General features: G+C 34.2%; 1 protein-coding gene across 1 annotated transcript; it reads left to right on the forward strand.

Annotated features, from left to right (window-relative positions):
- Positions 1-3,497: 3,497 nt before the first annotated feature.
- On the forward strand, positions 3,498-27,610 carry LOC145788591 (protein EXPORTIN 1A-like). Its single transcript, XM_082911401.1, has 32 exons — positions 3,498-3,835; positions 4,975-5,091; positions 9,572-9,664; positions 9,790-9,861; positions 10,576-10,683; positions 10,769-10,851; positions 12,634-12,775; positions 13,096-13,164; positions 13,260-13,337; positions 13,514-13,576; positions 13,667-13,711; positions 14,594-14,701; positions 14,786-14,884; positions 15,616-15,816; positions 16,582-16,641; positions 18,093-18,203; positions 18,696-18,793; positions 19,125-19,233; positions 20,173-20,238; positions 20,330-20,428; positions 20,535-20,615; positions 20,727-20,816; positions 21,740-21,825; positions 21,972-22,052; positions 22,137-22,319; positions 23,405-23,471; positions 25,630-25,740; positions 25,939-26,046; positions 26,137-26,274; positions 26,365-26,502; positions 26,574-26,678; positions 26,996-27,610. Exons 1-32 carry the CDS (start codon positions 3,737-3,739, stop codon positions 27,116-27,118), a joined length of 3,231 nt encoding a protein of 1,076 aa, XP_082767527.1. The 5' UTR covers positions 3,498-3,736; the 3' UTR covers positions 27,119-27,610.
- Positions 27,611-27,702: the final 92 nt, after the last annotated feature.

Raw genomic sequence — 27,702 nt, forward strand, 5'->3', positions numbered from 1 at the left:
AAATCTCTATTTTAAACTTTAGTTTCGCCATTGTATATGCTTTTTGAGTATTCAAATTACAATTTATATAGGGCCTAAAGGTATGGAGAAAGAGAACAAACGGAGATCAATGAAGCTATGTCATCATCCTAAATTCTCTGCTTGTTGTATTAGAGTGTTTAGAAGGTGTCATTAAATTACAAGTGCTTGGAGTAATGGGATATGCTTGTGTTGTGTGTACATATGTTCTTTATTTTTTTGGGGGGAAATATTAAACCAATATCTCTATGAAGTGAGTAAGTTTTGTATACCAATAGGGTACAAGTATCACTATCCTTCTATCACTCACAAATATACCAATAGTGTTCCCTAAACATTCAACAACATAGCCTATATTTCATTATTTTTTACCAATCATAATAATGGAAGGTATTATATAGACATATTTCATTCATATATGAAAATCATTCAAAGTGAACTATATGATGAGAGCGGTGTGCATGTTTCAAAGAGTCGTTAGTATATGATGAGAATAATGTGCATGTTCAACGTGACATTACAAGTGGTGTATTAATATACTTCTGGAGATCATAAATAAGTTTTATTGGCTTTAATATTTTGTAAAAGTCACCTTAGAAGTCTGTATAGTTCGAAAAATCTCTGAATTACGGAGGAACTTGGGCCTCTTTAATGACACAAGGTGATTAAGAGTATTTTTAACGATGATGTTACATGAACTAATTAATGTACTAACTAGTGTATCAACACCAGTTATGACATTATTATTGACTCTACTTATTAATCACATTACAAATATCAAAAATCACTTAAATTATGTCACATCATCAATTGGTATACTATTTAGTATACTAATTGGTACATATAGCATTATTCGTATTTTTAATCAAACCTTCAAATGTTATGATGTATAAATCTTTTTAAGGATACGACTTCTTTTAAGTTGTCTTATGTCAATTTGAAATAGTATTTGGACTTTGCAAGCTCGTTTTGAGATCGATTTTGGTGATTTAAATAGTTCATTTTTTACGGCTCGTTGAGTATAATATTTATACAAAAAAATCAAAATTATTGGATATCGGTAACTATATGTTTAAGTCATATTTGTTTTTAAAAAATAGCCGATAAATATAATTTTGATAATAACCATCTATTTTTGTGATACAAATTTAAATTTAAGAGAAGTTATACCATTTTTATTAAAAACTTACGTAATTGTATAGGGGGAAAAATATTCGTCGCCTTCCATATTCCTTGTTACCAAGCTCTTCTAAATTCGATGGAACTCTGTTTTACTGTGAACAAACAAGGGTGAGTTACCCGGTGAGTGGGTTACCGGAAAACCCCTCCGACGGTCAATGTAGCTTTCTTGGAGAAGAAGAGAAAATACAGAGTATTGTAGAGAGAGAGTGGCTAAAAGTTGCTTACCTCTTTGAGTCTTATTGCGCCTCATTTTCTAGGCTGGTCATGCAGCCTTAGATTGTGTGCACACTACCTCTGTTGTCCTTTATTGGATGTGTAGCTATACTACCCTCTTCATTCCTCACAAGTGTATATATGAATACTACCAAACAGTATTGACGTACACCTAGAGCGATTTCCTTTCCATTGGTCCACGTGGAATACCTAATTGTGCTATACTTGGGTTGCACTAAAGATATTGATTATGGACATACTAATGCCGAGCTAAGGTATACCCTAGATTGACGCCGCGCTTAGTCAACACCTTCACGTTGTCGACAAGTGTGACCATTACCAACTTGGCCGTATACCACGGCCTTAATGTGGTTCGTTTGCTCTCTTCGTTTGATCCATCCATCGCCAGCTCAGTTGATCAGTGAACCTAACCATGACGTATATAGCTGTGCCATCTTAGATAGCTCGGCCAAACATTACGCTCCATGTTGGCCCAGTTAAATCCAATCTAGCACCACGTTTTGTGTTGGCCCAACACCATATTTCGTGTTTATCCTATCTGGCCCAACAAAATTACTATGTTGATTTTGCTTGGCCATTATTTGGCACAAATCCTCCTCTCAATAATAATTTAACATCCTCTAAAAAATAAGTACTACAATTAATATGTTAAATTTATTGTTTTATTATATATAATTTTAAATTTAGTTTGTGTTTTCAAATTTGTAGACAAAACTTCTTAAAGTAGGTTTGCATAATAAATAAATAATATTTTTTGAGATCCTTGCTCTTGTCTGCCAAATATCAATGTAGGCTTTTTGTAGTTTATAATAATTTTTTTTTCCTTGTATTTTGTTTTCCTTTTAGGGTGCTGTTATGGTGTGCATGTGCAACTAACACAAAAGGTGTAAATGGAAGGTGTAAACATAAAATAGGACAGCAAACAGAAAGGCGTAAGTGTAAGGTGTAAGTTGCACACTTAAGAAAAGTCATTCTTTTTAATATATTGCATGTTTTTGCTTCTCGAAAAAAAAAAAATAAAAAAAATAAAAAAAATTTAGACAAACTATAAAAAATAATTTATGATTGGGCACTAGTAACAAATAAAATCCTATATATATGTATATTTATATTATTTCAATTTTAAATCAGAATGGATTTTTAAAATTATATTAATTCAAACCATCAATGAAGCAAGGATATTTTAGACAATTTAACTATTTTTTGTCGGTGACGCTAGATGGTAGCGGTGGTTATAAATTGAAGAAGAAATGAGAATGTCAATGAATTGGGTAAGGAAGGGAAGTAGTAGCGGTGAATGGGCAAAAGAGGGGGAGGGGCGATAGTGGATTAGGGAAAAACAGAGATGGTGATGGACAACTATAAAGGTGAAAAGTGATTGTCAACAGTAATTAAGGGGAAAAAAAATGATTAAATAATCTAAATTGCTAATTCCCTATTAACAAATACAAACAAATGTTTAGAATTGATATTATTTTAAAATTTAAATTGAAACGCTTAAAAAAATAAAATTTAATTTGACGTGGAGATCAAATCTTGAAGATTTTATTTATTAGATTTTTAAATAAATTTTGATTAAAGGTTAAAGGAAATATCAAATGGTTACATTTTGAATTGTTACTTTAAAATTTGGAAGTTAGAAGATAAAGGTTTCGTTTGGGAAGTTGTTATTTTAGTAGACTATTTTAATTTTTGGTTATTTTAATAGGTTAAAATTTTTGTGTTTGAAAAGATAATTAAATTTTTTTATGATTGGATGTGATGTTTGTAAAAGAAAAAATGAAATGATTATGAATTTAATGCGATATTTTATCTTTTAACTATTTTATGTTTTTATAAATTTTAACTTAAATTAGACTTTTTTTTTTCTTGCCAAACACCCGAAGTTGGTAAACATTCGAGGATTCCCGAATCATGTCTCTAGAGATTCATTAGGCTTCTAACCGGACACACACACACCACACACATCCCACATCACACGCTACTCTACTCCACTGCCCAGTCTCGAAAAAGCCTTCTTTGGTCTTGTTTTTAGGTTACTCTATAAAAACAGGAGGGAACGCCTCTCCCTAATATAAACTATTTCAAAGTACTCTCTCTCTCTGTCTCTCTCTCCTCTCACAGCTGCTTCAATTTGAAGCTGTCTTTTTTTTTTTTTTTCTTCTCTGTCTCTCTCTCTCTCTACCAACTATTCGTATCTCTCTATCTCTACGGACACTTTTGTTTGTACTAGGGTTTAATCTCTGTGAGGTTTTTCAGCTCTGCTTCGATTTCTAGGGTTTTGTCTATTTCTCTCTCTTTCATGGCGGCGGAGAAGCTCAGGGATTTGAGTCAGCCGATTGACGTCGGCTTACTCGATGCCACCGTCGCTGCCTTCTATGGCACCGGATCTAAGGAGGAGGTTAGATCATCCTCTCTCTCTCTCTCTCTATATATATATATATATATATTTCTACATATGTATGTATGTACAACGCAAACACAAAGTGTAAGAGTTCATACTCTGCTTCATAGCAGCAGCTGCGATAGTTATAGAATTTGGCCTTTTTGGTTTCATTGTTTCGCAATGGACTGGGCGGCGTCCGTATTAGGCCTAGTTTTGTTGGGGAACTACTGTACATGGTGTTCGATTGGTGTGGTGCCTTAACTATAATGATGAAAAGATTGCTCTTTTTTTTTTTCAATCTACTCTGCTTATTCCGGTGCCCCCTCCTCCTCATCCTACACATACTAACACACAGGGACAAAAAAAAAAAAAAAAAAAAAAAAAAAATACTAGCCCTTAAATAAACTTTGGTCCAAGTTTTAATTTATCTTATTTTATGCACTCTCTATATATAAATCAAAGGCTGGACTTGGTGTCCCGAATCCTTTTCTTCTCTTATGCCAAGTGGCTTCTTTTTGTAACTATCCCTTCTTTTATATGTATTCAGAATGACGTGTAGATAACTTATGGATTCTTGAAATTACAGTTAAGATGCTTCCTTATTTACATGCTAATTAAACTTAAATTGATATTTTTGTCTTTTTGATAAGTAAATTTCAACTGAAATCGTTATGAACAACTACTTCAGTTGGAAGGTTTCCAATGGAATGGACAATGTTACTATTTTCACTGCCTGGTTGCGTAAAGCAAATGGGTACACTTGCACTCATGATAATAACTAATTTCTGAATGAAATTATGGACTGCCTAAATCATCATTCTGCTTGTTTTATATGTATTTTATGTAAAAATTGGGATTATTGAAGTTGCAGCGGCCACACAACTAAGGCCTCGTTTGGGAACAGGCTAATTTAGTAACTTTTTGGCTATTTGGCTAAAAAGGTAGATAAAAAAAACTTGTATGTTTGGGATGACTTTTTGGCTAATTACGAAAAGATGTGCACAAAGTAGAGAGAAAAGAGAATATTTGACTTTTTAGTATGGATTGTTGGCTTTTTGGCTAATTTAGTAACTTTTTGGCTAATTGGCTAAAATAGCCTCTTGCCAAACGAGGCCTAATTATTATTTTGATCCCCTTTATTCTTGTTGGAGCAGAGGACCGCTGCAGACCATATTTTGCGGGATTTGCAAAACAATCCAGACATGTGGCTTCAAGTGGTTCATATTCTATCAACTTCACAGAATTTGAACACCAAGTTTTTCGCTTTGCAGGTCAGTTGTATAGTATCTACAGTAATTTATTTTAGTATATCAATTTGATAGTAATTGGCATTAGTATGTCAATTTATGGTAATTGAAGTTAGTGTATCAGCTTGTTTAAAGGAAGCTAGTCATGTTAGATAGTGGTTTTTGTAGAGCCACCACTTGGAAAGAGCCATTAATAATATCTATGAGGTGGTGTTGCCAATAATTAGTTTTGTGGTTCTCTTTGTATCATATGCAATCCATATAGGATTAAGAAAATTGCAAATTTGGGCATTATGATGTGATGATGATTTCAGAAATAGTGGATCATGGTTTCACATCTTTTAGTTGTTGGGCTTGTAGACAGTGGCATCGGCAGCCCTCTCCCCTGCCCAAATTTTGATGGCCATGTAAAGAAGATAAAAGACATGTAAAATGGTACATATACACAGATATGTGTGCCTATATACAAATCCATGAATATGCACGGATGAATTGTTTTTTGATTGGCATTGGGGACCAAGCACTACATAAGAGTGAATATTTTCGTTATTTATGATCGATTATCACAACGGCTGCAAAGATTGGAGCGAATGTGGTCCATAAAATTAAAATTGGGTGGCTTAAATGGAGGAGTGCGTCTGCGATGCTGTGTGATAAACGAGTACCCACTAGACTAAGGAGAAGTTCTATAGAATGGCTATTAGACCAACGATGTTGTATAGGACGGAATGCTAGGAAACTAAGAAATAACATGTAGATAAGATTAATGTTGCTGAGACGAGAATGCTAAAGTGGATGTGTAAAAAGACTAGAAAAGACAGAGTTAGGAATGAGTATATTCGAGAACGAGTAGAAGTATTGATAAAAGATAAGTTAGGGAAAAATAGATTGAAATGGTTTGGTCATATACAACGGAAACCAACAGAGGCAGTAGTGAAGAGATGCGATACAGTGACGGCAGATGGAAGTGTTAGGGGAAGGGGCAAATCTAGATTGACGCGGGCGAGTATAGTAAATAGAGATTCGAATCTCCTTAATTTGACTAACGATATGGCTTTGGATAAAGTCGAATGGAGAAGAAGGATTTATATAGTTGACTTTATTTGATGGGACTTAAGTCTTGGTTTGGTTTGGTTAGGCACTAGGGGTTGTCCAGATCAAAGCCTGATTAATCTCTAGGGGTGCATAGACTCTCGGTAAGGAGTTTCTCGCAAGTGCACCACGGTTAATTCGAGAGTTTTCCCCTAGTCTGATGGTCCCAAGGAATTGTTAGAACTTAAGAGGTTTCGATCCCTAAATTTTGGAGGAAGCACACCCCAAGATCCAAGGCCTTAAAGTGAACGATAATTGTTGTTAGGTAATATTGTAAAATTTTAAACATTGGTATGTGTTGTTGCATTGCACAAGGCTAATGTGTGAACCATTATATAAAATTTGGTGATTATTCAAGATTACAAATTTACGACAATAAATGGACACATTGAATGGTGCCATTGAGAGTTAGAGAATTTGAGGAAGGGTTGGCCGTAAGAGTTTTACTAGATAGTGGCAGAACATGTCAGATGGCAGGGCTTAGAGGATAATTGGGGAATAGATGTAGTCGTCTAGTCTAGTCCAGTCCAGTCCAGTCAAGAGAGAGGTAATAGAATATGAGTGCTCAAAGTATAGAGTTTAAGATCAACCTCTCTTAAAGGTTGTGCCGTAGAAGAAAGGTTCTAATGTAAGTGGTGCTTCCTTCTCTTTATAGAAGGTTAGACATTCGACTGGAACTAATTGTTCAGATTTTCGAGGACTTCTTTAAAATTGTTAGAAAATATCAGGTTACCGAGATTTTGTGCATTAGGTTTAGTCTCTCTCTCTGATTAGTCTAAGTTGTGCTTGCATGGGGCATTGTGGTAGGGTGAAACCTCCGTGGACACAATACACATTAGAGTTCCATGTTGTTTGACAAAGGTTTTGGCTTACTTAAACCCTGACTCTTAGATTAGGCAGTTAAGTGGCTTCGTATTACACTAGAAACACTTATTAGTAGTTCCTGTGGTATTACTGTTGCGCATATCGGGATTCGTATCGTGAATCGAAATGGCCTCGTACCGAATCGCGAATCGAATCGTGAATCGTAAAGATTCGGTCACTTTTTTTAAATTACTTATAAACATATATCTGCACATTTAAATGTTAAATATATCTTATGAATATAAAATATTTAGACTTAAATCATCAAAAATGTTATTTTGAATGATAATCACGTAATTTAATCGGTAAGAAGTTAACAAAGATTCCTATGTAAAATCATCATCTTACCTTTTTTTTTTTTTTTATAGATATTTTTTATCAACTATTCTTAATAAAGATAATAATCAAATAGACAAACTATTAATTTCTAAAGTAATAATAGTTAACAACGATATTGATATTTGGACAATAAGCACATATACTTTTCTAAGTAAGAGTAAGCAAATAATAAGAAAGAATTATTTAGGATATTTTATTTTAAAGCCTAAAACATTTTAAAAGGTATAACTGACCTCACACATGTAATATTCAATTTAATAAAATAGTAATAGATAATTCATAGTGTAACTTTAATCTTAAACATCTTTAGAAGATATATTACAATTTTTTGAAGGGAAAAAAAATGAGAAGAAATGTTAAAAATATATTAGGTCTGACTAAATCTGATTGGATCCTATAAAAAACTCCATGATCACTAAAATAACAACAAATCATATATATATGTTGGTTATTTTGGTATTAAATGCTATTTGAAGGTGTATTATGTTATTTTCACTAAAAAGATGGAAAAAATGAGTCGAAAATATGTCGAACATAATAATTTCAAAAATTGCATGAATCGTAAAAAGTGAATCGAATCGTGAATTGATTGTGAATCGTGCGATTCACTAGAGATTCATTTCCAAAATAGATTCACTCATAGATTCGTATCGATTTTGCAAAAATTGTGTATCGAATCGCGAATCGAATCGCGAATCGTAAGATTCTGATAACAGATTGCGACATATGACTTCTGTTACTGTATGATGGGTTTGCGGCCCAACTCCTATGGGACATTAGGCTGCAAGCTTCATAAATTGAAATATTAGGACTTAAGGCCTTGGGCATTATTACACTGAGTTAGGACCGACCGTATTGACCATACACATTTCCCTTGAAGGCTAACACGTGTAGATTTCTATACCATCGTGTAAAGCACACGTCATCACAACACTTGGTAGTGTGTGAAGTATCTGTATATTGTATGAAAATGATATCAAATAGGTTATTTTCTTGTTTATATGTTATAAAAAGGTCGGAATAAAAAGCACTAATGTCATACTTTAAGAAGGCCCATGTATTTATAAACTAATTGTAGGTTGTTGGGGCCTAATGAGGGATTAATAAGTATAAAGCTATACTTAGTTGAATGCTAATCTTTGGCCTTCATATTGTCTCTTCAAACATGTACCAATGTTCAAGCGATAGATGGTAAGTTTTCCACCATTTTTTAGGTTTTGAAAAAATAAATAAATAATAGGATACTTTTGGACACATGTCGAACACATGCTGAGAGTGTATCCAACACACATTTTGTATAGATGCGGCACCTTATGAGGTTTGTTTTTGCCCTGTAGATTTTGATATTTTGTTAATATGAATCTTATATTTTAGCTAATGCTTAGGTGTTGCATTCTGCTTTGGATTACAGGTTGTAGGTATCGTGGAATGGTAAATATTGGAGTAGTTGACCTGTGTTAGCAGGCTTTCTTGAGTTTTGTTGTTGGTATTGGAGATGATTTGTTTCTCTCACTAATGGGAATATGGTGTGCATTTCTAAACAAGTTCCCTTCGATTTAAATATATATATATATTTTAAGATCAAGGCACTCTTTGGTTAATGATGATGAAGAAGAGAGGTGGTGGAATGGGATTGTTTATGGAAGAGTATTTTTTAATGTGACTAACCTTTCCTTTCAGTTTTTTGAAAGAAAGAAAATGATGGGTTGTTGATGAGACAAACAAAACTTTCCTTTCTGCAGTACGTCATGGTTTACATTGACTTGTTTGTTCATGTGATTGTTGTATGGTGGGTTGTTGATGAGAATAATAATGTGTAATTTAAAAGAGCATGTAGTTAGCAGGATAATTGTGGAGAAACTGTGCCTAAAATAGAACAACGTAAATTATTGCTCTAATGAGTTGATTGTTAAGTCACCAATTGTCTCAAAAGTTTAAGCTGTTACGAAATGGGCCCAACAATGAAGATCAAGCTAGTCAACACCCTCCCACACATGCAACCCTGTCTTGCACGTGGAGATACAAACATTCATACATAGAAGATAGAATGCAAATGAGAGAGAGAATACAAACGGAGACCAAATTCAAATGGAGAGACTTGATTCCATGTTATGATTGTTTCAAAATTTTAAACTATTAGGAAATGGGCCCAACAATGTATATCAAGTTATTCAACACTGATGTGAGAACATTTGTGTTCTATGTTCAGGTTCTGGAAGGTGTAATTAAGTACAAATGGAATGCATTGCCGGCTGAACAACGAGATGGAATGAAAAATTATATTTCTGATGTCATTGTAAAGGTATTTTGGTTTACAATAATTTCTTCTGTGAGTTATTTTTTTTAATTGACAGTTGTCATTATTATTTTTTTCTCTCTTTAGTCTATGATGGATTCTTTAATTCACCTTAATTCTGTTGTGCTTAGCTATCAAGTGATGAGATCTCTTTTCGGCGGGAAAGGCTGTATGTCAACAAACTTAATATTATATTGGTACAGGTAAATATTAGTATGCTGCATTTTAATAATAGTTTGAAATATAGGTGTTGCGTTCCGCAATTTCCGAAGTGTTGAAATGCACAGTGGCGCTGTTTGGGAATAGTGGGTTGAGGCTACTATAGCCTAAAATGAAAAATAAGCCCAAAAGCAAAACTGTTCAAAGTTTTTCAAAAAAAAAAAAAAAAAAAAAAAAGGCTGCAGCCCCGGACAGTGTAGGCTCAGTTGACAGATTGTTAAATCAATTGGAAAATTACAATTTCGCCCCTTTATATCAATTTAAAAAATTATAATCTTAGGGACAAATTTGTCATTTTAACTTCAAACATCATTTCAACACATTTTTCAATAAAACAACTCAAATAAAAATCTATCTCATCTTCCCAAACACAAAAACTAAAATAGCCAAAAAGTCAAAAAGCCTCTAAAATAACCACTTCCCAAACGAGGCCAGTATAACAAAATGATAATCATAATATGTTGACTTCCTTACTTTCATAAGATTATTATGTTTTATGGGTTTTATCTGGTCAGTCTTGCTCAAAGGTGTCGTGGCAGTAGCTTTTGCCTTTTTCCCCTTTTGATTTATTTTTTAAGATATCTTTCTTTGCATTTAGTTTTGATTTTTTGATATATCTGTTAAAGGATTGTTGGACTCTATCATATGGAGTTATTATTGAATGTAATCTTCTGTATACATGACCTCTTCATATATAGATTTTGAAGCACGAGTGGCCAGCCAGATGGCGAAGCTTCATTCCCGATCTTGTTGCTGCAGCAAAAACTAGTGAAACTATTTGTGAGAACTGCATGGCCATATTGAAAGTAAGTCTTATTTATTTATTTATTATTTTTAATTCTAGTGGATTGATTGCTAGCATTTTTGGTGACATGGACTGTTGCTTGTCAGCTTCTAAGCGAAGAAGTTTTCGATTTCTCAAGGGGTGAAATGACGCAGCAGAAGATCAAAGAGCTTAAACAATCACTGAACAGGTAATTTGTCAAGTAGCTTATTATGTGACTGTGTCTTGTGATGAACTTCTGGATGGTATTTCCTTGAGTTGCTATTACTTCTATAACCCCCATCTCCACCCAAAAATACTGCTTTAGGAGGCTGTACTTGTAGATGGCCATTTTATAAGCAAGGTTGTTAAAATCGGGATCCTACGTTGGATCGTTGGAGGTGTTTATAGAATCGGATCGTAGAATCGGATCGAGGATCGTAAGATCCTACCGAAAAAGACAAATTACATAATTATTTAATTTAAATAAATATTTCTTAAAAAGTATACACAAAATGAGCCTATATTCTATTAAAAAGAAGTGAAGATATTGTGAAAAATATAGGGCTTGTTTGGTTTGTATTTGAGAAACATGTTTTGAGATAAAAAGTACGAAAATTTGTTTGGTTTGGTTTTTTTTCAAAAGATGTTTTGAAAAATTATTTTGAGAGAGTTTTGGAAAAAGTGATTGATTTGATGTGTATGAGAAAGAGATTTGTTTGGAAAACTTGTAAACCAAACAAGTTTTGGAAAAATTTTTTTGGAAAATTTGTTTGGTTTGATTACTTTTGAAAACTTATTTGTAGAGAATTTTTCCCAAATTTTTTTGAGAAACACAAACCAAACAAAGCTATAATACTCCATGTTAAATATACATTTAATATTATATAATAGAAAATTCGATGGTAAAAGTTTTGTATTTCATCAAAAAAGAAAGTGAAGAAGAAGAATTCTATAACAAAATACTTTACAATCTACAATAATGCATAAAAAGTAATGAAAAATATTTAACAAAGTTGGATATGAAAATAGATTAAGAACTAAAAAGAGCAACTTAACCGAATGATAAGGTTTATCGTTAGCATTCCTGGTAGAGCGGATTTGAATAACAAAAATAATCTCTCCAAAAATTGGGATAAAGTTGCAATCATCTTACCCTCCTTAGACTCTGTTAAAACTAAGTTTGTTTTTCCGACTAGTTAATTTTCTTAAATTATCGCAATATTTGAATGCTTGTTTCCTAGGTTATTTTTTTTCGTCTATTTGATTCAATACTACTTAATTTTTATTATTTATTTTGACCACATAAATAGGTATTTAGACAATAAACATAAAATTTACAATAAAATATGTCATACAATACAAAACAAGGCTTGTAAATTGGATCAGATAGGATCGGATTCGGATCGGGTTTCCACGATCCTATAAGATCCCATTATTAGGATCAAAAGATCCTACCTATAAAGATTTTTTTACATGATCCGGATCGATTGTACTCAAATGGATCGTAAGATCCGGATCGGGATTCTGGTAACCATGTTTATAAGTCTAATGGTGAACTTCTGGGAGATGCAAAACAGCAAGTTTCAGATGTTTGGCAATATTTGCTTATTTATTCAAAGAGAAAATTTGTAAAGAACAATCTGACTGTTATTTTGTGTTCTTGGGTGGTGCTCTTGCTTTTTAATCTTTTTGAACTATCTATATTGATTCTTTTTTGGCCCACAAGTGGGGCATCTTCTGATTTTTATTTTTTGTGTCAATTTTCTGCTGCATATATTTTTATATTTATTACATCTTTGTTGCCATTTGGTTGATTACCTCCCTCCGTAAGTTCCTTTTTGGTCTGACACTGGCACAAGCTGTGTTTTTGCTATATAGTTCTTGATTTTATTTTTTTCCTTTTTTGTTTCTTTAGTGTTCAAGTTACCTAATTACTTTATAATATCTCTTCACTCTATCTTATCAAGAGGTTTGTGCTATTTGTTTACAGTGAGTTTCAACTCATTCATGAGTTATGCCTATATGTACTATCAGCAGCATCTCAAAGAACTGAGCTTATGAGGGCTACACTAGCCACATTGCATGCTTTCCTTTCATGGATTCCTCTGGGATATATATTTGAATCTCCACTGGTTCGTACATTCTTCTTGCATATTTGATGTCAATTTTTTATGGAAAAAAATGTTGGTTGTGAAGCTGCAATACTGCCACCCAGTGTCTAGTGCAGGTGGTAACTTCTACTTCTTAATTTAGGTAATGTGAATGGTTCAAGTCCCAGTTAATGGACATGGGTTCAGGGGAGTTTATGGGTAGGGAAGGGGCTATCATCAGCTTTCTCTCCCCTTGCTGTTGTTGGATCCAAAGAAAACAAAACAAAAAAGCGTTATTTGGGTTTGGTACTCTATATTTGAATGTTGTCTTTATACCCTGTGTTGTTCTCCCAATCTAACAGCTTGAAACGCTCCTGAACTTTTTCCCTGTGCCGTCTTATCGGAATCTCACCCTCCAATGTTTGACTGAGGTATGTTGTTGTTTCATTTTATCTATATAAAATTGGAATCGTAAGTGCTCCTGTGATTCTTCAACAGTCTTCATTTCATCTCTTGATGTTTGCAGGTTGCAGCCCTTAATTTTGGGGATTTCTATAACATGCAGTATGTTAAAATGTATAATATATTCATGGTGCAATTGCAGGTACTTAAATAGCTTACTAAAAAACAATTTAGAACTTTAGGTCAAATTTTATTGATTTATTTTTGAATTAGTTATTATTATTATTTTTAATTCTGTTCTTGATTTTATCTTTTTTTCATCTATGTCTTTGGGTTACCTATGTATTGACTTCTGAGGTGATTTTTGGTGTTCCGTAGGCCATTCTTCCTTCCAGTACTAACATCCCCGATGCTTATGCGGCTGGTACTAGTGATGAGCAGGTGACTGTCTCATATGCATATGATCCTAGTTGGTCTTAAATCTGCATATACTTCCATAAGTTCATTCTCTGCTTGTGGTTATTTTTTCAGGTGTTCATTCAGAACCTGGCTCTGTTTTTCACCTCATTTTGTAAGGCAAGTCTTTTTCTTGTTACATGTTATCCTTGTATAAAAATTTTGAAACTTAAGCAGCCAGCTCAATTCAAGCTCCATAGATTAATCTTTGGGGTGAGTTGTAAATTCTAAGGATTGCCAGTTCATCATCTATTGGGGTCAGCAACAGCAAGTGCTAGAGCACAGTGTTATTTCAATGTGGCACTTACTAATTGAAGACTTGAACTAATGATTACTTTTTATCGATCAAGAACACATAATTGCATGATGAAATCCAGATTCCAGAAACCTTATGAAACGAAAACTCTGATTCTTCCCAAGGAGGATAAGAATGGCAGCTAAAGGACAATGTATCGAAGCTTCTTGCTTGATCAAGAGTTTTGCCATATTTTAGCCATTTCAACTTATATCATCCGAAAATCTTTGCTATATAACAAGCTTCTGTTAGGCTTTCTATGGCCTGCCTAATTCACCTTTAAAAGCAATCCTGGACCTTACCAGTCTGGGAACAGCTAGAAGAACATCACTGATATTTGAACATGCCTCCCACATGTGCCTGCTTTGTTTGAAGCATATGCATGATAATTTTATTTATTTTCCCGGCTGGTGTTTAAATTCATTTCCAATAGTGGGCTTAATAACTACACAACAATAGTTGGGTGCATCATTGTCACTCAAAATAGGAATTAATAACTATGCATCATGGCATAGGTATGTATGTGCTAAAGCTTTGATAAAACATGTACTTTAAACCAGTACATCAGTACAACATTGTTTTTTTAATTACTTGTGCCAGGTCTTAGTAGTAACAATTTTGTGTGTTGCTGAAACGGTGATGAAGGCTTAGAGCCTTGAGTTGAGGGCAACCTGGCAACTTGTTTGATATTTGCTATGTTTGTGCAGTCTCATATTCGGGTGCTAGAATCCTCACAAGAGAATATATCTGTGCTCCTATTGGGTCTTGAGTATCTCATTAACATTTCATATGTGGATGACACCGAGGTTTTTAAGGTATGTTTATTACTACATACATCTCTTTGCCACCCATTTGGAGTATAATAATATTTTCTGATCTCATTAGTGCCAATTTGACAGGTTTGCTTGGACTACTGGAACTCTTTAGTTCTAGAGCTTTTTGAGGCTCACCATAATCTGGATAATCCTGCAGCAATCGCAAACATGATGGGACTGCAGGTAAGATGGATTCTCTGTTAGAGATGATGATCCTATGGTTCTTTAGTATTTGTGTGGGTGGATTTATTAAAAGTTCCTCTTTAGTTTTTTGGATCACTGGCTTCTACCTTTTGTATCAGCTTCTTTTATTATCCCCTAATATGCCTAACATGGACATAATGCTTTTCCATCTTGTGGTTGTCTTGTCACAAGTTCATAACCCCTTTTTAACAATTCCTTGCAGGATTTTTTTTGTTTTGTTTGTTTTAAATTTTGGGGCACTTACCAATCAGTCCTACTAACTAGATTTATTTACCTATATGTCCTGACGGATAAATTTATCACTGTAAATTTATTCATAAAAACAAGAGAGACTAATAAATTTATCTCTTGATAAACTTATCACTTGATAATTTTATCAATTAGACTTAATGGGTAATAAGTCCCCATAGTAGGATCTATTGGTAATTTACCCAATACAGGAGGAAAGTGTATACTAAGAAAAAGATTTGGCATGTCTCCAATTGATCTAATCACATTACATGTCAATATCTGAGGATTCTCTTAGTGGAAAAAGTATTAAAGCCATGGCAAATCCATGTAAAACGATTAATAAAGTTTTATGAATTTTTTTCCTTTACTTTTGATTGGGTTTTGGGGAATGGGGGGTTTATTAAATACATCACTTTATGTTTCCTGTCTATGGAAAAGTTAATTGATCTCATCTTGTTCTGTGAATGTTGAATTGGCAGATGCCATTTCCTGGTATTGTTGATGGTCTTGGTTCACAACTGGTGCAGCGACGGCAGCTTTATGCTGGTCCAATGTCAAAGTTGAGATTACTTATGGTTTGCCGTATGGCTAAGCCTGAAGAGGTTCTGATTGTTGAAGATGAAAATGGGAATATAGTCCGTGAAACTATGAAGGACAATGATGTCCTAGTTCAATATAAGGTGTGCAATCTGTACTTGGCAGATAGGAATTCAAACCTCGTGGTTGAAACCTTATAAAATGGATAGTTGGTCTCTCTCTTTTTCTTCTTAGATATGTGGTTGGCCTCTCTCTTTTTCATTTTAGATGTGGTTAGCCTCTCATTTATATTTTTTTCTGTCAATTATATTGTTAAACCTTTAATGCAGACACCATATGTTCTATGCAGTGATGCATATTACTCCCTCAAAAATATAAAAATGATATATGGCTATCTTGTGTAATTTTGGGTTAACTATATCATCATTGGTGTTTGAAAGTTTGAATTTATCTGTATTTGGGGAAGATTTGGGGAAGGAAGATGGAGAAATTGTGCATTGTCTGATTTTTTTTTTTTTTTTCTTTTTTTTGTGTGTGTCATATTTGTAGGTTAACAATAAAGGAATTTTTGAAGTGCCCTATAAATTGTATATATATTTTTTTTCAGTGGGAGGTCCTGATTAGTGTGGAGGGAATGGTATTATGGTTCTTGGAGTTTTGAATGACAGCAATGTACTGGTTCTTTTTTTAATTAAGTAAAAATACTTTTCTAGGACTTGTTCATAAAGTAAGTCAGTTTTTGGCAATTCATCAATTCTCTTCAATATTATGGCCATACAAAACTGTGATTGTTCACACCTCTCTTGCAATTATCAAGAATCACCTAAGGATTTTAATATTTGGAAACCTTTTTTATGTCTTTGTTACTCCTCCAGTGGCTGTTTCTAATTTAAACTACAATGTCACAGATCATGAGGGATACACTTATCTACTTGTCACACCTTGATCATGAAGATACTGAAAAGCAGGTAATAGTTTACACTTTACATTGACCCTTTTTGTCTCCATGTTTTCATTTTAGTAAGGATACAACACTTAATGTTCTGCTTTGTCTCCAATGTTCAATATATAGTGGTACTTTGTATACATTTTCTGATACCAATAGCATGAAAGGCTGACGCCTTATCCTTGTCGTGGGTGACTCTGTTGGTTTCATGTCTTCATGTGGCATGGATTAACAATTGATGATCAACAACTAAATCTCAAACAAAAAATAGTACATGAGTGAGAGATTAAGGTCGATGCACTTCAATTGATTATCCTGATGATGGAGTCTTGATAAGCACGGTGTTCTTTTGAAGGACCTAAATAGTGTAAATATTATTTTTGTTCAACTTAAAATATTCATTGGACAATGTAAACAAATGCCTCTATTCTTTAAGACTTAAAAGAAACTAAGGCAAATACTACCACTACCCTAAAATTATGGGATGATGATGATATAACTATGCGTTTTTTTATGGATGGCGCATGGACTGGATTAGTTGCAAACTTGTGATTGGGCTGTGATATCCAACTTATAAGAAGCCCAAAAAATTAGGATACAAACATGGTGGGGATACGGGAAAAAATATTTTTATTTGCTATGCATATGAATATAAATTTAGGGCATAGCAATTTGGAGGTATCAATTTATATGAGGCTGTCTTTGTTTTATTTTATTTTTTTCCCATTTTGTTTTTGGGCTTTCTAAAATTATAAAAAAAAAATCCATGAATGTGTCCTGAGGCGTCTAGACACAAGACATGCGTGTTTGTGAAGTGTTCTCGAGGTGACCTGTAAAAAAATAATAATTTAAAAAATTGACGTGCCATGTGGCACGTTCGACACATGGACTCTCATGTCTGCACCATGTTTGTGTTTGTCACATGTCGGCCACGGACACAACACCTATTTTGGAGTCTCCATGCTTCCTAGTTGGTGGTCTAGACTAAAAGTTCATAAAAAGTAATCGTGGTTCTCTTTTTGGCTTTGCCATTGATTCTTTTTACAGCATAGCTAACTAGGTTTTACTTAGTTTTTAAATAGATTTGTAGGTTTGAGTTATCAACCATAATAATCTCATGTGAACTGATCTTCATTTGAATTCTTATTTGACCCAAAGGGTGTTCTCACAGGAAGAATTCATCTTTTTATAATATTAGCAAAATTTTCTTTTTATTGTTAACTTTTACCAACCCACATCTGATAAGCTTTCTTATTCATTGGTTAGGACCCTCCACCCCCCGCGGGTGTTTTCATTAGTATGTGTTTTTAATACTCCAGATTCCTGAGTTCAAATGGTTTGTAAGGTTATTCACTCAGCACATCATGGCTATGTTCTTGGAGTAGGATGTTGTGCAGTACAGTGCGCTTAAACTCGGATTATGCAATCTAGTAATGTGTAATTTTTTTTTCTTTTCTTTTTGGGATGATATAGATGCTGAAGAAATTGAATAAACAGCTGAGTGGTGAGGATTGGACATGGAACAACTTAAACACATTGTGCTGGGCAATAGGATCTATATCTGGGTCCATGATGGAGGAGCAGGTATGCTTCTTTAACTTATAGCACAATTTCTTCAATTGTTTTGGGTATCGTAACATTTTATTAACAACATATAAGCTCTCATGGTTAATGAGGTGGTTTATGTTATGATGTTGATATGTATGTGACCTTTTTGTGTTTAGTTTGTTTAGTTAGTGTAGGTAGATTGCTGATATGTATGCCACTATCATCTATGTGGGTAACATATATGTCACTATTTGTTATGATTCTAAATATTGATTGCTATTGTGCTGAGACAATTTCGGGTCATCCGATGTGATGATGGCTATTATATGTTTTAAGTAATCCATTTTACTTCTCCTTTGATCATACAGCTTGCCTATTTAGTTCTCGATATGTAGAATGTTGAAACTTTGCAATGTGCGGTTTTTAAATTTGTTTGTCATTGTCAAGCCATGTGATTTTTCGTTGTTTTTTTAATTATTTCAGGACATATGTGTGTTACCATTTTTTTTTTAAAATTGTCTTTTTCAGGAAAACAGATTTCTGGTGATGGTAATTCGTGATCTACTAAATTTGTGTGAAATCACAAAAGGAAAGGACAACAAAGCTGTTATTGCAAGTAACATTATGTAAGAATCTTTAGTTAAATTCTCTTCTTCACTTAAAATCTTCCTGGTTTCTTTATCTTCCAATCTTGTCACAGGACAGAATAATGCTTTGGAACTTTGATGTCATTCTGGCTGAAAAGCCTTCAGAGAATCTAATTTCTTTTTCATTTACTGTGTTTCTGTTGCCTGATATTACTGCCTCTTAGGTAGTACAACTTGGTATGCTGCAGACTGTAGTTGTCAACTGTAGTAACTATTATAATTGGACCTTGGGGGATCTAGTCTGTAAATGTTTGCTCAGGATGATCAAAATTTATATTCGTTTGTGTTCTTATTTTTATTGCATATTCAGGTATGTTGTTGGACAGTACCCAAGATTTCTTAGGGCCCATTGGAAGTTCTTGAAGACTGTTGTGAATAAGTTGTTTGAGTTCATGCATGAAACGCATCCCGGAGTTCAGGTTAGTATTACTCTTGTGATATATGCTTCCAAAATCTAGGCGTCTTTAGTCCCGAAAGTTTTCCAAATTGACTATTTTTTTGCTGGGCAAGTGTCTGCTCAGAAGCCTCTCGTTTCCCTCTTCAATTTCAGTCATAGAGTTATACTGAAACCAAATTAATCTCAGAAAGGTTGTGTAAGCATTTCTATATGCCATGGCAGCTTCAAGAGTCTTAGTTTTATTTGAAGGTGAATTAATAATTTTGGGTTAAATACAGTTTACACCCCTAGGCTACCTTGAATTCCATGTTGTTCTGTTGTTTTTCAATTGTAAGAATCAACCCTCCTACATTAATGGTCAAGTTGCAATATCAACCTTTTGGTAGTTTCCGTTACATGGACTACTGGCCCTCACGGAAGAATGACATTGCAACTTGATCGTAAGTGTAGGGAGACTGTTACAATTGAAAATGAGTTTCCCAGGAGTATGATACATGTTTTATAGAAATATACTGCTGTTTGCTGTGTAGTATCAGTGTGCTGTGGTTTTAAGCTCTGGAAGTTCAGCCTATATTTGCCTTAGCATTGGTTATAGTGTCATAGCATACTTGGGCATATGTGCAATATTCTGAATTATGTGTTGAAATCCATTTGATCACATTTTAAGGTTAGGATTTTATCAATTGTAACTTCTTGTTTACCAGCTGATTTGTCCTATCCATGTGTTTATTTTAGACTTGTTAATTATGTTCTAGTTTTTGTTATAAAATTTGGAGTGTTTATATTGTTTCAATTGTTCTAGTTAATTACTTCGATAGCCTTTCTTTATATCACATATGGAGTTTGTGGTGTTACATTAATTGGGTATTGTAATTCCTGTCTTGTTCATCATCTATGGCCAGCCTTTTACCTTTTAATCTTGGAAAAGTAAATTACTAAAGTTAAAATTTGTGTGTGACAGGATATGGCTTGTGACACATTCTTGAAAATTGTTCAGAAGTGCAAGCGTAAATTTGTTATTGTACAGGTAACATTATTTTAATCTTGTTGGTCAAATGTCAATTTTCCATATTGGATATAACTTTGAATGTGTCATGCTTTTCTTCTATTGTTTCCAGCTTGGAGAAAGCGAACCATTTGTATCTGAGCTTTTAACAAGCCTTCCTACAACTATAGCTGATCTTGAGCCCCATCAGATTCATTCATTTTATGAATCAGTATGTTTGTCTGATTTTTTGATAAATAGTATGTTTGTCTGATGCCCCAATATTAGACTGTATAAAGGGTGGTCGTGAAGTAACAATTGCTGTTCTACTGTTTTAGGTTGGTAATATGATTCAAGCAGAATCTGATCCTCAGAAGAGGGATGAATATTTGAAAAGGCTGATGGAGCTTCCAAATCAGGCAAGCTCACATAAAAAATGCTACTACTTCCAGGAATGCATGTGCATGTGTTCAAGCCCCATGGTAGTCTCTGTGGTGGCTAGTGGCTTATGGTTACATTTTTCTGTGCAGAAATGGGTTGAAATTATAGCACAGGCACGCCATAGTGTGGATTTCTTGAAAGATCAAGATGTAATCAGGACTGTCCTTAATATATTGCAGGTATGTTTTACAACTAAGACAATTTTTCTTGAGTCAATGAAATTGCATTATTTGCTCTACGTTGAGAACTTGGTTCTCTCATGAGATAGAGCATTATTTTTCTAAGCTTCTTCTTCTTCTTCTTCTTCTTCTTTGGGGGTGGGGTGGGTATGCTGTGTTTGAGTTGATGTGAAATTGAAACCATTTAGGGAGTCTTTGGTAACCCATGCTTTATTATTTGACTTTGTTTTACTGCAACAGAATACACAATTATTTTATTTTATTTTATTAAATTTTATTTATTTTTTTAGCATGGAGATATTTGAACATAATAATGGTATTTTTTTGGTCATCGAACATAATAATGGTGTCATTACAAAAAATTGTAGACATGCTCTAGATTGACAAGAAGAAATGTAAGTGTCATTGTTATCTACTTTTTTCTTTCTTTCCCTCTGCATTGGCTATGGCGGGGAGTTGGCTAATATTACATATCGCAAGAGATTTATTGTAATTTGCTACTAATGGGTTCCATTCTTTGTATCATTTGGATCAAATGGTTGTTTTGTTAATAACTTATAATGTGAATAAAGGTTCACTTTGTGGATTGAACTTTGTGATAAATTAAAGAACTAATCCATTGAAGGAGTAAAATTCATCAACCGTGACTCATGGTTTATCATTGGTAATATATTTAGCGAAACACATTGGATACTTTTTGCCGCTAAATCTTTTAGCTTTCTTTTTTGGGTCACCTTCTTCAAGATTATTTCTTTTTGTACCTTTCTTAAAAAGTATTTTGTTCTATGTTTCCCTAGCTTTTTAGATAGCAGATTGTGGATCTGTATACAAGATTCTTAACCTTGATAGGCTTTCTTATACATATCACTGTCACTTCATGCTGAAGCATGATTCATATAAAGTCATTTTGTTTTGCATGGCAGACAAATACAAGTGTTGCCAGTTCACTTGGAACATATTTCTTATCTCAAATATCACTGATCTTTTTGGACATGCTTAATGTATACAGGTATTATTTCGGATTACAATTTTAACTTAAATACTTTCAGCTATATAACTTTTTCTTTCTTTATGTGAACATCTGAGAAATCTCTCTTTGGTTTTCCATCATGAAGTAATGTTGTGATTTGTGTGAACACTTATTGTTTGGAACAGAATGTACAGTGAGCTCATATCGACGACCATTGCAGAAGGGGGCCCCTTTGCATCTAAAACATCTTACGTAAAACTTCTGCGGTGAGTTCAGTAATTGGGATTTTTTTGTCTTGGTTTTTCTGAACTTTCTCATGTCCTTTTCTTTTTATTTTACTCTTGAAACAGCTCAGTAAAAGGGGAGACTCTTAAGCTCATTGAGACATTCTTGGACAAGGCTGAAGATCAACCGCAAATAGGAAAACAATTTGTTCCTCCAATGATGGACCCTGTACTTGGTGATTACGCTAGGAATTTGCCTGATGCAAGGGAATCTGAAGTCTTGTCACTTTTTGCTACAATAATTAACAAGTATGCAACCTATTTTTATTGTGTTTATTGATGTAAATTTTTGTTTTCCAACTAATAAGAGGGGTGATATGTTGCATTGGAAAATGCTTGCTTATGTCAACAAGTGCAGCTAGCATTGCTAAATATAAGTGCATTCTCAGAATTTTTAAATGACATTTTAGTTGTTGACGTTGATACTCAAGTTTTGATGGGATGGTGGTGGCACCACTTTTGGATACTATTTAAGGCTCTGTTTGGTTGTGTTTTGTAATCATGATTCTACACCTTGATTCAAACATCATGTTTGGTTAGAGTTCTTAAAACACATTTCCAAAACTCTGCACAAAACACTCTGTTTGAGGCGCAGTTTTCGGAATTTTTTTTTCAAATTTGGTCTAACCGGTCGTCCGGCCGGTTGACCGGAACAGTGAATTTTATTTTATTTTATTTTATTTTTTGCAATTGATATGTTAATTTTTACATATTCGAAAAAAATATTTTCTGAATTTTTTAAAAAAATTTATGTGCTTTAAATTAATTTTGAGTTGTATGTTTGGTTGAGTTGTAAATTTTTATATCAAATATCAAATGTCACATCAATAATTCCCCAGTCAATTCAAAACTTTTTTCAAAACTATTTTCAAAACTCTTTACCAAACAAATTTTCCACACTCAAATCATAATTCCAAACCTCACAAACTCAAAATGCAACTCATACTCTCAAATCATAATTACAAAACTCTACCAAACGCAACCTAAGTTTTTAGGACACGGCACTGGCACCGGACCTTGCTATGTCCATGCTTCTAACTGAATTAGACTCTAGGCTGCCTGGAAAATGGTTGTCGTTTTATTTTCCACCATTTCCCGAGTTTTTATGTGACCACCTACTGCTGGTGATTTAAAACAAGGGACACTTACCAATCAGTCATATTAATTAGACTTATTTACCTACAGGTCCTAATGGGTAATAAGTCCCAAAAGTAGGACCCATTGGTAATTTACCTTTAAAACAATGCATTATTGGTTAAGCTTGAGGTCTGATGCCTTGTACTACAGTTTTTCATTCTGTAACATTCCATTTTCCTTATCTTTTCTATTTATAGGTACAAAGGTGCAATGATCGAGGATGTGCCTCGAATTTTTGAAGCTGTGTTTCAATGTACCTTGGAGGTGAGGATGGAAGTTTCTTTAGTTATAAAAGTAATTAGCATATCAAAAATAAATGTTTTAGTGTGTTCCTTTTGTTATAAAAGGTGAAGTTGACACCTGAGGCAAAACGGGAGCAAACTGCTCTGATATTTGAAAGTAAAATGGCACTTCTTAGAAGCCTTTCACTTCAGAAAGCTAGATGATCTTTGAGGCATAAATAGGCACTTCTTTAATTTTTTTGGTCTAACCCAATGAGTTGTACACCTCTGCGGGGGAACATGTTTGCAATCTACTGCTCTTATAAAACTACCCGTTAACCAATTTTTTTAGTTAATTCACTAAGAGGACACCCTGTCTCCATTTACTACAAATGAATTGGCTTGATCCAAAACTAATTATATCCACTGCAAAAATGAGGTATTTAGAAACAGAAAGATTTCTTCAATGTGGCTAGTTTTTCTTTATTCAAGTATTAACGGAAGGGGCAGACCTAAATTGACGTGGACTAGTGTAGTAAATAGAGATATGAGTCTCCTTAATTTGACTAATCAAATGGCCTTTGATAGAGTCGATTGGAGAAGAAGGATTCATGTAGCCGACCCCATTTGGTGAAACTTGAGGCTTGGTTTGGTTTGGTTTAGTTCCAAATATGTTATTAACATTTTTTTATGATACCAGTGCTTTCTTTGTTCTAATTAACCTTGTGGAAATTATTCTTTTGTTAACTTGTTAGTAGTTGTTAATGGGTTTTTATTATTTTATCATTTACTTGTATTAAAATTAAATTTTTTTAAAAGCTTTCATGATGTTGATTTGAAGTTCAGACCTCATCTCACAGTGAGTGAACCAGATGTAATGATGGCCGCACATGAGATTGCACGAGACCACTTCGATTATGACTCGGGGGATGCGAACATTGCTTGAGCGCACTTTCCCCTTTCTATTAGTAAGGTTGTCAAAGGGTTGGACTTTAATACAACTTAGTGCATCTTTACCAAGCTCACCAAACCTACTTAGCTATGTCAAGAAAACTCACAAGAACTCGTTCATACACTCCATTTTATACGAGTCTCAATTCCCTTGCCATATGTAGCTAGCACCAGACTTACTCTTGCATTAAAATAGTGAAATATTGCTTCGCTTCACTTCACAGAAGCCATGATTGTTTTCTATAATGAATAAATGATAATCTGCTATTGCTCATACGTTTCATGTAATGTATTAGTTTGTGACCTTTTTTGTTTTTTTGCCTACTGGTGTTAGTTGCATGCGTGCCCATTGTATTTCTTGCTCCAACTTGAAATTTTCTCGTTTTTTTGAGGATAAAGAAAGAGAATGCAATTGTTGGGAGAAAAAAAATAAAGAAAGATGAAAAAGGAGTATTTTAATAGGATAGATAAAGGAGATAGAGAGTTTGTTGTGTGAAGTATTTGAAAAAGTGATTAAAGTTACTTTTTAGCTAAAAATTGGCTAAAGATTTGACTGATTTGATGGAGATGTTCTTATAATTTGCCAAACTCACTGCATTCACCAACCATTTCAATTTGGCAGTTCTATCTTTGCTGTCGCGTGTGGTGTTTTGATTTGGATTGTAATGTATGAAAATAGAAATAAGAAAATAAATTGGAAATAACTGAAAAATAACAGTATAGAATGCACTATTATGGTTAAAAAAACAATAAATAAAATAAGACAGATCAATTGGGGTGCTGGTTTGGCCTAATAATTTTATAATTGGCTTGCACATTCTCTAAAGAATATTGAAGTTCATTGTTTTCTTCCTTTATTCTGGGAGGTAATTGATTTGTATATAGTCAGATGCTAGAGGCAATAATTAAAAACATAGCTATTGATCTTATCATTCGACATATGGGTTGTTTAGTGGCTCATGTGATTTGCTTGTGCTATCTTGTTGGCTGATGCATGTCCAGAAAAGGCTCTGTTTCATGTGTGGACTGTGAGTAATGCAACACGTCATGTTTATTTTGTTAATTTTTTATGATAGCTTGCCATCAACATTGTTTTTTCACTCCTCTGTGTTTGGTTGTAGATATGGTTTTTCCTTGGTGATACCCTCTTGTCCTGACTATTGAGTCTTGAATAAGGTCTTTGTATCATTGAAAGCTTTAGACCATGTACTTCTTTTGTGGTTGACTTGTCTTGTTGATTTGTATTTCAGATGATCACCAAAAACTTTGAAGATTACCCTGAGCATCGCCTCAAGTTCTTTTCACTGCTTCGTGCCATTGCTACACATTGTTTTCCTGCTTTGATTCGTCTGTCAAGCCAGGTTTGTGTTTATATTTATTCCCCACATTGAGTCTTTCCCTAATATCTTGTAATGTTTGACTCTACAAATCTTAGAAGCTTTCTCTGTTTGGACGTGAGAATATCTATGCTCCAGTTTTAAACATTTCCTTTTTTCTGGTGCACCTCTTCAATTCCAATGAGCTTATTAGTCTTTCTAATGTTCTTTTATCCATATCAGCAACTAAAGCTTGTTATGGATTCTATCATATGGGCTTTCCGACATACTGAAAGGAACATTGCTGAAACTGGACTAAACCTTTTGTTGGAGATGCTGAAGAACTTTCAGGTGTGATTTGTCATGTGATTCTATGTCCTCTTGAGTTGTAATGATTTATGTTCAATGCAAGGGCTCTACCGTGATGAGGTTATTTTGCAGACTTCTGAGTTTTGTAATCAATTCTACCGGACTTACTTCGTGACAATCGAGCAAGAAATTTTTGCTGTCTTAACAGACACGTTTCATAAACCTGGGTTCAAGTTGCATGTCTTGGTGCTGCAGCACTTGTTTTGCCTGGTAGTTATTCTTTTTTATGCCTCAGAAACAAGTTCGTCATAGTTTTGACCCCTCAAAAAAATTAATAGAGTTGTGGAAATGTGTTTACAGGCAGAGTCTGGTTCATTGACAGAACCTTTATGGGATGTGACGACTGTTACTTATCCATATCCAAATAATGCAATGTTTGTTCGTGAGTATACTATAAAACTTTTGGGCACATCATTCCCCAACATGACAGCAACTGAGGTATGTAATCCAAACTCTATTTATCCTTATCTGCTCTCTGGATACCCACTTATTTGAGGGGACTTTGTCAGGTAGCACAATTTGTGAGTGGACTGTTCGAGTCAAGAAATGATCTTTCCACATTTAAGGATCACATACGGGACTTTCTTGTGCAGTCAAAAGAATTCTCAGCTCAGGTAAACACCATCATTACTTGAGCTTTCACTGCTTAATTTGCTCAGAAATTCATTTTCTCTGAGCATTGAATAGAGATGGAGGGTGAGTTTTAACTGAACTTTGAGGCGGCCGCCCGGGGGGGGATGGGAACTGAACTTCCCAATCTGTGCCATGTATAACATGGAGGGTGAGTTTTACCTTGATGGTCAAACTGGTAATAAGTTTTATAGATGCTAGGGCTTTCAGTGAGTAGGTTGGCATTGGGGTTAAAGATCAATTGTTTTCTTGGTCTACAGTTTGATGATTTTCTAATTTTAAATTTCATTCTGTTTCGCAGGACAACAAGGATCTCTATGCAGAAGAAGCTGCTGCTCAGAAAGAAAGGGAGCGACAGCGGATGCTCACTATTCCGGGTCTTATTGCGCCCAATGAGATACAAGATGAGATGGTGGACTCATAGCCGTCTAATTTGCTGTGGAAACAGTTTCCATGGGTTTTTAACTCCAGATTTGCTGTGGACACCTGGAATATCTTCTCTTCCATACATTTTTGGAGGTTACCAGTTCAGTAATTTTTTCCCCATTTTTTTGCTCATATTTCCCGAATTTTCTTTAGTTTTGCACGGGTAAATCATGGCGGTGTCCCAGTGCAAAGGCTTGGCTACTGATGGAAGGAACTACTGGGTTGGTGTAGAGTATTTAGAGAATTCTAATGTAGGATGATGATTATAGTTAGTCGTCGTTTGTATGGGGTTCCTGAATTCAGTCAGCTTATGGCATTATAATTCATGAGAAAAGGTAGAGAGAGAGAGAGAGAGAGGGAGAGAGAGAGAGAGAAACCGTTTAAAATGACATTTTATCAATGTTGATGAGATTCAAAGTAGGGTGTAATGTATACGACCTTTGGCATGTGCAGAAAAATTCTTTGTTTAATCGGGTGGAGATTAGAATGATATGTGTCTTGGTATTGGTATTATTAGTCAAGAGATCTGATTTTGCTTCTCTTAAAATTTTGTTTGAGATAACATAATATGGTGTTTATAAG

Source organism: Camellia sinensis, unplaced genomic scaffold (genome assembly GCF_055761805.1).
Source record: "Camellia sinensis isolate YWXY unplaced genomic scaffold, ASM5576180v1 Unanchor11, whole genome shotgun sequence".
NCBI lineage: Eukaryota > Viridiplantae > Streptophyta > Magnoliopsida > Ericales > Theaceae > Camellia > Camellia sinensis.

Bases quoted from the DNA above. Each gene is read 5' to 3' on its own strand.
- LOC145788591 (XM_082911401.1), top strand. From the start codon at position 3,737: ATGGCGGCGGAGAAGCTCAGGGATTTGAGTCAGCCGATTGACGTCGGC. The intron at 18,204-18,695 runs GTATGCTTCTTT...TGTCTTTTTCAG, and splicing joins GGTCCATGATGGAGGAGCAG to GAAAACAGATTTCTGGTGAT. The intron at 26,679-26,995 runs GTAAACACCATC...TCTGTTTCGCAG, and splicing joins CAAAAGAATTCTCAGCTCAG to GACAACAAGGATCTCTATGC.